The 12,471-nt window shown below is 51.7% G+C and overlaps 1 protein-coding gene across 10 annotated transcripts in view; it reads right to left on the bottom strand.

The window, feature by feature from the left end:
* The window catches only part of ABCC8 (ATP binding cassette subfamily C member 8), a 71,306-nt gene that overhangs the window by 21,168 nt on the left and 37,667 nt on the right, over positions 1–12,471 (bottom strand). For 7 of the 10 annotated variants that reach the window (XR_004986221.2, XM_036427535.2, XM_036427536.2 and 4 more), the window contains exons 11-17: positions 11,338–11,378; positions 10,014–10,159; positions 7,861–7,966; positions 7,612–7,728; positions 7,148–7,223; positions 6,332–6,437; positions 837–872 (exon numbers count right to left, since the gene is read on the bottom strand). Coding sequence is in view for 9 of the 10 variants with exons in the window: in XM_036427535.2 (XP_036283428.1) it covers positions 837–872; positions 6,332–6,437; positions 7,148–7,223; positions 7,612–7,728; positions 7,861–7,966; positions 10,014–10,159; positions 11,338–11,378 (628 nt within the window). In the remaining variant the exon portion in view is untranslated. The remainder of the gene's footprint in view (positions 1–836; positions 873–6,331; positions 6,438–7,147; positions 7,224–7,611; positions 7,729–7,860; positions 7,967–10,013; positions 10,160–11,337; positions 11,379–12,471) is intronic. The other 3 variants (XM_036427537.2, XM_036427542.2, XM_036427544.2) reach the window with 1 other exon arrangement.

Genomic DNA, 12,471 nt, shown 5'->3' with positions numbered 1-12,471 from the left:
GGACAGAGAAAGACAGGGACGTGAAAGCCTCGTGTTAGGGAGCAAAGGCCAGACCTTAAACCCCCATAGCTGAGTCACTCTTTCCAATCCTGACTTCCCACCACCTCGGTGTGTGTGTATGAATGTTCTTGGGAGAGGTGAGGTAAGGGAGAGTTTTGAGAGTAAAACCATTAATTGGTTTTATTTTGATTTTTTAGATAAGACCGTAAGGCAGCAAGACCACATTTTTTTGTCTGGTCTGGAGATACCCACCTCCTCTCTGTATAGCCGTGTTTCTCAACCTTTTTTCTCAGGATCACCCCCTAGGGCCATTTTAGACAAATGTTTTCTAATTGTCCTTTCTTGAACACATTTCTTATCCAATTCTGTGGTGTTTTTGTCTGTTTGTTTGTTTGTTTTGTTTTTAACTCACAAGGTTGTACAACCATCACCCCAATCTAATTCCTGAACATTCTCATCACCCTTAAATAAACTCTGTACCCATTAGTAGTTGCTCCCTTCCTGACTCTCCCCCCCCCCCCGCAACCCAGTGGCAACCACAAACCTACTTTCTGGCTCTATCCACCGGGAGATTTTAATCCCACAGGTATACTGTATATCTGTTCGTATACACGGTCACAAGTCATTGTAATGTCTAAGGTTTCTCTCTCCCCAAGAACCAGATTTTGTTTTCGTTGAGAAGGCCTCTGAAATTATGTAGGTGGCACACCCCTGAATCTACAATCAGTATACTCACCACCATAAGCACAGCCCCCCCCTACCTCCCGGCATGCCCCACACCCAGACCCTTCCTTTATCCAGACCGACCGGCTTCCAACTCAGTTCCAAGGTTGTACCTGGCGTCCTCTCCCGTCTCGTTGTCAGGAAGGCTGCTGGGGCACAAATGGGAGGGAAAGAGCACCCGTTACTTCTTCTCCATTGACTTTCTCTCCATCACCCTGGGTCTTTGGGGAGAAGCAATCCCCACGCTCCCACCCATTCCCAGTGTCCCAGTGTCCCCCAAGTGGCTTCCTTGGGGTACACACTGCTGTTCTCAATCTCTGCCTCTCCGGAAGCTGGATGGGCACCTTCCCAAATAGCAAGGGCTTCACCAATGTTCCTGGCATGATCAGAGCAGCAGTGATGCTGGCTGGCACCAAGATTGGCTTATAGTTGGGAAAACTAAAGCTCAGCTAGGGAGAAAGACTTTTCCAAGGTCATAATCGTTTCCTACATTGTTTCCAAACGGTGGAATGAGACCCAGTAAGTGGATCTGAAATAAGTGAATTGCAAATGCACTGAAACAAAACCAAAACCAAAACCAAAACCAAAAACAAAAACAACAAAAACAAAACAAAACAACAAAAAAAACCAAGTCAGTGTGGTCAAGATATGTAATTTTGTGTGTGAAATTGTTTCTCTTGTTTATCAAGGAATAAATGAACTTAGTGGACTGAGATATAAAATGCATTGCACGTTGTAGATTCTAGTAAATGTGTTTTTTTGTTTTGTTTTTGTTTTTCGAAATACTGAGTGAGGTGACCTGATTTTGGTACCAATTTTGCTGGTGTTCTTTCTTAGGCCTCAGGCCACCTCTCAACCTCTCAGCAGCGGCCTCCTGCCCATGAGATGTGTACTCTGACAGGCACATTTGGGGAAAAAGAATCTGCTCTGCTTTCAAGCAGATCTCACGGAAACGATACTGAAACCAGCGAACACTGATTGAGCTGTTCTAAGCACTGTGATAAGCACTGGGACAGTGCTATCTATTTTAAAGCTCAGAGCATCCCCTCGAAGAAGGCGTGTTTTGACTGCCCCCTCTTTACAAAGGAAGTGAGGCGCAGAGAGGCTAAGTAACCTGCCCAAAGTCACAGAGCCGGCAAGCAGCAGAGAAAATAGATTCGTTTGACTCCGAGGCTCCATATTCTTAATGACCGTGCCGCATACTGTGATCACCGGCTATGGCTCTGATAAACGCTTTCTTCTCAGGAAAACCAGGGTGCACCGAAAATGGGGGTGGAAAGAAGCCTGAGGAAATGAGGGAGTTCTTTTCTGACTGGAGACCTGATAGATATCTCATCACTAGTCTCCAGTCTCTGTGGCCTCACTTCATTCTCTCAACTCAACCCTACGTTGGGTGCCCAGACCATCAGATAGCTGTGATATATGGACAAGCTGGTAACGTGAGCAGGATGAAAAAATCCAAGCTCACAAATTCCAACCGTGTGGCCACAGCCCAGATAAGCTTATCTGTGGCGTCTCCTGCCTTGATTGCTTCCAGGGTTGCAAAGGCTGTCATTTATCTGGGGGAAAGCGCATCCTCGGGCTCTCTGGGGACCAGGCCCGCAGTGAGCCCTCTCTGCCCTAATCCGGTTTGCACCATTGTCTGTGCTGCCCAATTAGCCCGTATAATGGACTCGCTCCCTCTCTAATCAGCTCCTGTGTAAGTCTTTTCTCCCAGTGGGACTTCAAGGCAGGAAGAGCATCTTTCAGCCCCCACAGTGAGGCCCACGAGGGAGCTGTAATAAGGGGAGGCTGTTAACTGACATGTTAATCACTCGGGGAGAAGGGAGGGGACTAGGACGCGATGTATGTGTCCTCATGCCAGGCACGGAGCGAAGTTGTTGCTATTCACCACTTCATCCTCACAGCAACCCTAGAAACAGGTGCCAGCACCCCCATTTTACATATGGGGAAACTGAGGGATCAGGTTTACATAATGTGCCCAATGGTACAGAGCTGGGAGGAGGGAAAAGCTGGGAGTGAATCCAGGTTCTTTTTCTTCTCTTTCTAGCGTAGTCCCAGCTTCCCTAGAATGAGACTCCCAAGAGATATGTCTATATTTTAACCTGAAATGTAAAGAATGGTACATGTGGCGCACACTTTCTCACTGATTCCTGTGAGTGTTGGGGGCATTCACCCAGGCCTGCACTTTGGGGACCAAGCACTGAGCTGAATAGACAATTTCCCCAGTTTTCCAAGTCCAATATCCTTCCCTCTAGTCGGCCATGAGGTGGGCACGTGAGTGCCTCAATCTGAATGAAAGCTCAGAACCTGCCCTGCAGAGGCTCACAGTCTGGTAAAATGAATCGGACAAGTACAGAACGTTGTAAGGGCCAGAAGAAACGTAGAGCAGGAAGGTACTATAGAAGCATTGAGGGGAAGTTATACATAGACACGTATGCCAATGCATAGGAAAAGGCTGAAAACTTGGGTGATGGGAGTTAGGTGGTTTTTATCTTCCTTATACATGTGTATCTTTTCTAAATTAATGCACATCCTTTTAGACTCAAAGAAAAATGTAATTTTAAAATGTAGTTTGGAGGAGGAAGCAATCTGAGGAAGTAAGGAAGGCCTGGTAGGAATTACAGCAGAGCTGAGCCTTGGAGGGGAGAAGCACTGAGACAGTGGAGGTGGAGGGAGGGGCTCGGGGACAGGGGAGGAGGCAGAGAATTGGAAAGAATAAAGGCTCTGAAGTTTGTATCTGAGGGACTACTCTACTCGCTGACTGCAAAACCTTAGGCAAGCCCCTTTACGTAGGGGAACCTCTGTTTTCTCATCTATAAAATGGGGGTAATGGCACAAACCTCACAGGGACACTGGGAGGATATATTATAATATAGCTCGTAGCTGGAGAGCTGGGGTGGGGGTGTCACCATCTATTCAGCTCAGGGCTTGGTCCCAAAGGTGCAGGAGGAGCAGGAACTGAATGGCCCCAACACTCATTAAGACCCAGCTATAAGTAAGAAGGGAAGAGGTGGTGGACATGGAGGTTGGAAGAAGTTCATCTTGCCACAGGCAGGCTAGTCATTGCCCTGAAATGTTACCTTTTCTACCCACAGTGCCTTTTTCAAATGATGTCATTGGGTCCTCATGCCCAGTCTCTGAGAAAGGAGAGGGTTTCCACACTGTCCTGCTGAGGAAGCTAAGTTCCAGAGAGGTGAAGTAACTTGCCCAAGGTCACACAGCTAGAGAGGCAGAGGCAGACCTACAACCACAGACCATCTGATTCCCAAGGTTGGCTTCACACAGTGTCCCTTCTCCTGTCTGCCCAGAAAACCTGGGCTGCACCTGAACCCTGGGCCCAACGCCCCAAGGCTCCAGAAGCTCTATGAGCAAATGGGACTACAGTCCTGAGAGGAGCCTAGTTCTCATTCCTGAGGATTCAGGGATCTTGGGAGGCAGCCTTCACACCAACCACGGCAATACAACAATGTTCAGAGGCAGGCCCAGGGCAAGCAGGGCCGAATGCACGTTGCCATGTGGAAGCCTCGGCAGGGGTGGGGCCGGCAGCAGCAGGGAGCCCTAGGGAGGCTGATTCGCACAGGGAGGTGGGACCTTTTCCCCACCCGATGCTTTCCCTGGGGTCCCAGCTTCCTGCTGGCTCCCTGGTGACGTATAAAATCATTCTACCGCAGACACTAATGGCCCTATTCTTTATTTTCAGGGCAAAGATTTCATTTACGTACATCTGCTAATATTGCCTTTTTATAACAGTGCTTTCCTCTTAAAGATGAAGGAGAGAGTTTGCAAATTCCCAGGTTGATAGTGCATTGAGCAGAGTGCCGCAGGGCAGGGGCTGGCAAACAGTGTGAAAGGGAATGCTTGGGAGTCACACGATTCTCCAGGAGAGCTGGACCCCAGAGGCTGACCTGCCAGATCTCAGGGCTGCCGCAGTAATTCTCCAACCCAGAATGCCAGACCTCGCCCAATGGATCCTCGGGGCCTGCCCTGGCGTCTGTCTGCATGCCTCTATCCACTCAAGACGGGTGAGCTCTCTGAGGCTGGGGCCAGGTTTTCTCCTTTGTAGTCTGGACAGAAGGGCTCAAAAAATCCACATCTTATGTCGGGCACCTGGGGCCCAACATGGAATCCTCCTCCAGCCCTGTCCTCAATGTGCTCAGTGTCAGGGGAAGACGGCTGCAGACAATCGCAGTGCAGTGAGATGCGCCCCCTAATAGGGCTCACTCATTCCCAGTGCTGACATTCTGGGTCAGGGGGACCGCTTGGGCAAAGGGATGCAGGAAGAAGAGACACATAACAACACATTTACACCGGCAGTCCCTTGAAGGTCATACATGGTTTCTGGCTCATTCATTTAGCAAACAAATTCATTTAGCAGAGCCACTGTGGATGCAGAGATGAATAAGAGATGGTCTCTGGCCCCAGGGAGCATACCACAGTCTCCTGGGAGACAGGATGGAGTACAATTAAAGAGCAATTTGTTCCTGGCATAGAAATATATCATCAAAGAATAATATTTACAATAATATTTATAGGGCACTCATCACATGCCAGGTCAAGCCTCACGTCTGCCCCGAGGGCAATAAGGGAAACCTGGTGCAGAAAGGTCACAGAATTTCCGAAGCACAGAGTCCCAATTGGAACCCAGGCAGCCTGGCTCCAAAGCTTGCTCAGCCACACTGCTCATTTGTTCACTGAAGGAATACATGCACCAGTGGTACAAACAAACCAGGCTCCCCAGAGCATTCTCCGTTCTGCGCCTCCTAGTCCTCCATCTCCCAGCCTTGTGCTTCCTGGAACTCTTTCTTCCAGGCACGAAAATCCTCCGTCCGGTCCCCCTTTCCCTCGGCTGCTGGGAAGCTCCAAGCTAGCTTGTGTGTTAAATGCAGTAGCCGACTTCTGCCCAGGTTTCTGAACACCTTTTCCAAACGCTTCATTTCTTGGTTCTTTTTTCTTTTTAAAAAAAGCTTCTATTTTATACTTTTTTTTTTTTTTTAATCAACTAGTCTCAAGTGCTTTCTGGGAATAGGTGGGAATAAATAATAGATTCGTGCTGGGCTCAGCGTGGGGTTCTGGCTCTTTAATTAAGATAGCGATCTTTTCCCAGAAAGCCATGTTTGTCTGGGTTGATTCTGGTTCCTCAAGACATTGACTGAATGGTCTGCTCCAGCTTTGCTGAGGATTAAGCTGGAAACCACTGTCTGGGTTGCACTCCACCCAGTGAGCATCGGCTTTGGAATCAAACAGAACCGAGTTTGAATTCCGTTTATCTGGGGGATGTATGAGGGCAACTAGTTTAACCATCATCTATGAAATGAGAACTGTGAGCAGTACCCACCTTGCCAGTTGTCATAAGGATTACATGGAGCAATGCACGTAGAGGACTTGGGAAGGTACCTGGCACATAGTAAGGGTAATGGGTATTCATGATGATGATGATGGGAATTACCAGTCACAGCATTTATTGAGTAATCACTGAACACACAATGGGTGCTCAATGAATGCACAATGAAGGCATCCTTAACGGAGCAGGGGGTTGGAAGGAGGGTTGCCCACCTGCCCACTGTGTCTCTCCCCACTACCTGAGCCCTGAGGACGTGTGTATTACCTGTTCCAGAAGACGGCCCCCGAGATCTTCTGCATCTCCCCCAGGGTGGCGAGAAGAAGTGAGGACTTGCCGCAGCCCACCTGCCCCACGATCATGGTCAGCTGGCCTGCAGGGAGGGTGGTCAGCAGATGGGGCTAGGGCTAGGAGGGCGTCTGAACCACCACCATCCGGAAAGACAGACAGATACGCCCAACCCTGGGGCCCCGTTTGCTTTCCTCCTACCTAGAACCCCCAAGGAGTCCTTTCCCTTTTTGAACCTTTCCTTCTGGGAATCTACACCCTCCTTTTCCTTTCTCACCGGTCATTTCCCCCAAACCCCCCAAAGCTCTTCTTCTCTCTTCCATGGTTCCCCGGTGTGAGCCCAGCTCCTCATGGTCCCACTAACACCACCCTGAGTCTCACCTCCATCACACTTCTATGCTTTGCTCAGCTGCTGCCCCTGCCAGCATGGCCACCCTGCCCCCTGGCCCCTACTCATGCCGAGAAACCCCATCTCCTCCAGCATGCCTTTCCCGGCTACTCGGGTCTGATCTTTTTTGCGAAGTGCCCATACTGTCTTCCACCGATGGGGTGACATAAAGGCCCCCATCTTGCCCTGTCCTTGCTGCTGCCCACGGACCCCTTGAGGATGAAGCCCACCCCCTCTCTGGAGTCCGGTCCCTGGAGCACCCACTATGAGTGTGCACAGAGCAGACACTCAATAAATGCTGCTCTTTCTTGTTCTCTCCATTCCGTGGAGACATGGGGAGGGGCACTTTAGACAGGGCTCTAAGGGAGACACCCCAGACCAGGATGAAGGAGCAAGCGGGCCCTCACCTCGGGGAATGTGGATGGTGATGTTGGACAGCGTGGGAATTCCGTCGGGGGTCCATGTGAAGAAGCCTCCAATGACCTTCATTGGCAACAAGAGATCATAAAGTCAGCTGGATTTTCTGTGTTAAAGTCTCTTGCCTCCCCTCCTCCCTGAAAGCCAACCACCACCCCACTCACCTCTGATTCCCTGAGTCCCTGAGTCACTTCCAGGACAGGGGAGTAGATAAATGGTCTTCTCGTGCCTACCCCTGCCTGAGGCACCCTCCCTGAGAGGGCAGCTGTGCCCTGCTCCCCTATCCCCCCAACTTGGTCGAGATGGAAGATTTGTTCCTATGAACCCTACAGGCAGGTATGGTGACCTTGGGGCAGAGGGCTCAGCACATAGGTCTCTGGCCCTTCAGATGCTGAGCTCCTTCTTGGTGCTGGTGCTGAGGGATCAGGCATGGGGTGCAAGGTATCAGACTCACCTGGACACAGCAATTGTCAGCATTCCCATCTGCGCTGGGGGCCAGCCTCTGCAGGGGGCCCATGAGGCCCCGACAATCCTCCCGGGCAGGACGCTTGCGGTTCACGACCTTGAGGGGCTGGGGATGGTTAGGATGAGGTGAAGGCTCAGGGGTCTGGGAGCTGTGCAGGGAAGGGAGCCCCCTTCCTGTGGGGAAAGGCGGAGGCAGGATGCAGCAGGGCTGAGTGGCAAGGGGAGGCTAGGCACTCACCACGGCCTGGTACTTGCCGGCCTGGCCCTGGGGCGCAGGCTCCCGGGGAGCGCACTGCTCCTCTCGGATCTCTGCACTGGACAGGAACTCACTCAGCTTCTGCACGCTACAGAGGAAGCACAGAGACACCCCTCACCCCTGCCAGGGGCAGAGGGGAGGAGGGAAGGGAGAGGGTGCAGCCTGAGAGAGCAGCTCTGAGGAAGTTCCGGGTCCTGAGGTGCAGCCTTTACAAAGCTCCCACTGGGGATGGAAGAAAGGGGGTGGGGGGGTGGTGGTGGATAAAGCAGGGGCATCTGTGGTGGAAGCAATGGGTGTTACTAGGATTTGTTAGGGTTGAGCAATACTCTGGAGTAGGTTAGGGTCTGGATTAGGGCGGATTTGGTTAGTTTCAGGAATAGTTCAATGTTAAGGTTGGTTAGACTAAAGGATGGTTGGTGTTAAGACTATATGAGTTACTGTTAGAATTAAGGTTTATCGGTGTTAAGGTTAATTAGGATTATAATTGGTTATTCATAGTAGCTAATATTTATTGAGTACATACTATATACCAGACACTATATGTTTTATAAGTATACAATTTAATCCTACCAGGGGAAGTGTAATTCTCAACTCATAAATGAAAAGCCTTCCCCCACTCCACCCCCCCTCCAGGAATTTTCCCATGGACCCAGAGGAGGCTCCAAAAGTTTTGGTTCATTTTCTCTCATCCCTGGGGGTGTGGAACCTGTCTTGGGCAGCTTGAGAATGATCTATTTACATATCTCTTTCCTCCCATTTGCTAAATGTCCCATAGGCCTGGGCCAGACAAGCCCTACAACTCTCGAGGTAAGAATAGTCTAAGGCTCTAAATGCACCATGGCCCCTGCTTTCTGCTCTGTGCATGAGCCCCTCCCCCTGACAAGAGTAGACTGACAGCCTCGGCCTTCTCCCCACCCTCGGTGTCTCCTGGACCTAGCACTTTCTCAACAGTGAGTGTCTGCATATGGAAATGCTCCTGAGAATCAGCATAGGCACAGCATTCTTGAACCTTGGTTTCTACACAGAATCCCAGGGCTGGGGTGGTACTGGGGAGGGGGTAATCATTATAAGTCACAATGCATGGCCAATAAAACTGAGGCAGCACAGCCAACCCTGGAAATGAGAGCTGATCTTTTCCACCCTGTTAGTCTCTGGTTAGATATTCCTTTGACCACAATTCTTCTGGGTTATATATAACCTCTCCTTCTATCCTAGAACCCCTGCCTGAGCTTCCTCATGTAAGTTGCTCCTTCCATCAGCTACTTCAACCCAATAGCTACTCCTTCCTGCTGGCTGCCCGGGACCTGCCAGGGTCCCATGAGACAGGGGTGTCAGTCATTTCCCTCAAGGCTATAGGGGCTTGGGTACAGAAGATATTTGTCACTGTCTGGTCCCATTGACGACAAGGAAAGACATAGCCAGCTTTCCCCAGAGATATGACAGGCCACTGATTTCAAGGAGCTATTTCAAAGGACCAAAGAGATCCTCACAGTCAAATCCTCAGCCCTCTACCTTCTGGCATTCATTCCCAAGAGGGCGATGCCTCTGGGAGAGGGGTGGTCACCCCTGGGTTCAAGAGCCTGGGAGTGGGGCCTCCCAGAGTGGAGGCCAGTCGGGGACAGGACCTGCAGGCATGTGGGGGAAGTTGCTTCACTGACCAGGGCTGTGAAGGCTCTGGGACCCGTGGGAAGGACAGGGGATGCTCAGCCAGAGGAAAACAAAGATTCAGTGAATACAAAGATTCAGTGAAAACAAAGATTCTGACACCCGGGGGCGGTCCTGTGGGGAAGGGATGGTGCTCATGCTGGGTGGCTCTGAAGGGTGGACCTAGGACCCATTTGTGAAGATGTACCAATTTTGGCCCAATGATGAATTTTTTTTACCGAGTTATCTTGTAGTTGACATTGACCTTGGAGCTATGCAAGCAAGTTGGCTAGTCCTTTCTCAAGGATGGCTTGGAAGAGAAGCCACGTGAGGCCTACATCCCTCTGCCCACCACAACCAGCTCAGAGAGGCCCGGATCAGTGGGGAGGCATGTTATGGGACCAAACAGCTTTGGCTGTGACTGTCAGGCACTGGAGCCAGTGCTGCCACATGAGCTTCCTGTCAGTGCCCTGGCTGGACCTGCCTCTCACCTGACTAGAGCTTTGACTGTAGACCGGACCACACTGGACAGCAGAAACAGCGGCGTGACCAAGATGTGGAAGAGGGAGAGGGAGGCGAAGGCCACCGAGGGCGAGAAGTCGGCTTCTTTGAAGAAGCTGGCATGGCCCACGAAGGTCTGTGGACAAAGGCACAGAGTGTGGGCCCCTCCAACCCCAGAAGGAAACAGGCCTGGACCAGGGGACTCAAGGGGACCTTCCAGTTAGGGACACCTCCACCATCCTCATAGTCATCCCCTGGCAACGTCCCCAGCAAACTCAGGACTCCAAGCTGGAGGGCCAAACTGCTCCTCCCTATTCTGCCCCCTCCTTGCCAGAAGTGGCCAGGGCCGAGCCCTCAGGTTGGGTCAGCTCTGCCCCCTCTCAGACAACAGTCCTCAGCCAGGAGAACTATGACCACCTGGTCACAGTGCTTGCCCCCTGGCTACCTGGTTGGCTCACTGTTACCCAGAATTCCCTGAAGAGCCGGGCCTGAACCAACCCAATAAATTACGTTGAAAGAGAATTCCCAAGCATGCCTGATGGGCTGTGAACGTCACAGCTCAGGACACGGGCCCCGGGGGAAATGAATGCATCTTGTTAAAGAACTGTGGCTATCACAGAAGCCAGGGAGTCCTGGGTGAAGGGACTGTGGGTTTACAGGGGCCCAGGCCTTTCTGGGGGGAGGGGACACGATGCTGCCCCCACTGCTGAGCTCATACATAGCTTTGGTCAAAATCGCTTTAGAAAAACCTCCACTGTAATCTCTAATGACGTGTAGGATTGCTCGTGCCGTACCCTTACAGTGCAAAGGGCAGGTTACAAAACTGCACGTGCGGCCCAGTCCTATTTTCGTAAAAAAGGTCATATTACGTGCCTTCCAAAAGGACTGGAAAGAAACACATGAAAGATGCTGCCAGTGGGATTACGGGTGATTTAAATTCTCTCTGCCCTTTCCTCTCTGGATTTTCCAACCTTGCTACTGTAAACATGCTTGGTAGCTATTTTTAAAAGAAAGCTTAATTTCTTGAAGACTGAGCCCCAGGTCCTCCAGGCCCAGAAGCCCGAGGCCCTTGTCTTCCTGGAGTGGGGGAGGGGTCCCCTTCGCCTAGAGACAGTGCAGACCGCCTCTCTGTGTGTGCCCCCACTGCCGAGTCATCTCCCGAAGTCCCACGGAAGGTCAGCCTCCCACACCGCACAGCCTGCCCCCACAGCCCGCCAGGAGGAGGAGGAGGAGGAGGAGGAGGAGGAGTTGGAGGAGCAGGAGGAGGAGCACGAGGAGCAGGAGGAGGAGGAGGAGAAGGGAGCAGCCACTTACGATGAGGACAGCGGCGATGGGGATAGCCGTGTTCATGAAAACTGTGGAGGAAGCACAGGTTCAGTGGGAGCGAAGTGAAGGCTCCCTCCCGGGTGGTGGAGGCAGTGCTGACCGTGGGTCCCTTCCCCAGCCATTGAGTGGAGCTGGGGCAGGGAAGGGGCAGAAGTCCAGCCCTGTGGCACCTCCAGCTCCTTACCTGTTTCCCTCAGGAGGACTCATGCCTCTGAGACGTAAGCCTTTACACAGAGGCTCACATGCTCCTATTCTGCTCCACAGTGTGAAAAAAGCCCCGTGAAACAGTGGTGGAGGTGGGACTGGAGAAGTGACGGCCTGTGGTCAACTGGGAGGCCAGCAGCATGGGTTTCTGGAGCCAGCAAGTTGCTTCTTTTCCTTTGCCTTTGGTCCCCGGGTCCCCCCCCCCCCCCCAAACGGGGTTCCCTCGGAGGCTTAGAGGCTTCCTAACCTCCCATGGCTCATGGGAAAGATTTCAAACTCATTCACACTGAGGTATCAGCGATGAACGACAGCTTACAATGAGGTCTCTCTTAGCTCTAAGAGCTCCAGCCATGAAACTATGAGCTCTGCAGGGGCTGTGTCTCCCTCATCAGATCAGGAATACCCCTACAAGCACCCCCAAGGTAGGCACAGTGTCTTCCCTATCTGCTTGGGAGCTCCCTAGGAGCTCCGGTGGGGCAGTTGGTTTGTTTAAAGTGTGGCCCTCGGACCCTCCAGAGGGATCCCAGAGAGCAATGAGAGCTGGACAAGAAGTCAGAACGGTGGAGTCCCTGCTACGTATGAGCTGGGTGACCCTGGGCAGGTCATTTCCCTACTCCGTGCCTCAGTGTCTTCACATGATCTTTATGAACTTGTACTTACTTGTTCACATGCTCTGGCTTTCCCCCAAGGTGAGAGGAGATAATGTAGGAGACAGGCTCTGTGAGCCCCAGGTGCTGACGATCACACCTCGCCCACTGCTTGCTCAGCCCAGGTGCCTGCTCCTCTGGCCCAACGAGGAAGATGCCCGAGGTCTGGGTGTGGGGTCCTGAACTTGCAGAAAGAGCGACCCTCCTACTATCACCTCCCTATCTCATCTTTAATTTTCCCCGTAGCCTCAGAAAGGAATGTGGTCTGTAA

The sequence above is a fragment of the Pipistrellus kuhlii genome, unplaced genomic scaffold, assembly GCF_014108245.1.
Source record: "Pipistrellus kuhlii isolate mPipKuh1 unplaced genomic scaffold, mPipKuh1.p scaffold_m20_p_9, whole genome shotgun sequence".
NCBI classification, from domain to species: domain Eukaryota; kingdom Metazoa; phylum Chordata; class Mammalia; order Chiroptera; family Vespertilionidae; genus Pipistrellus; species Pipistrellus kuhlii.
Note: the sequence above shows the minus strand (reverse complement) of the source record. Positions and strands in the feature narration are given on the sequence as shown.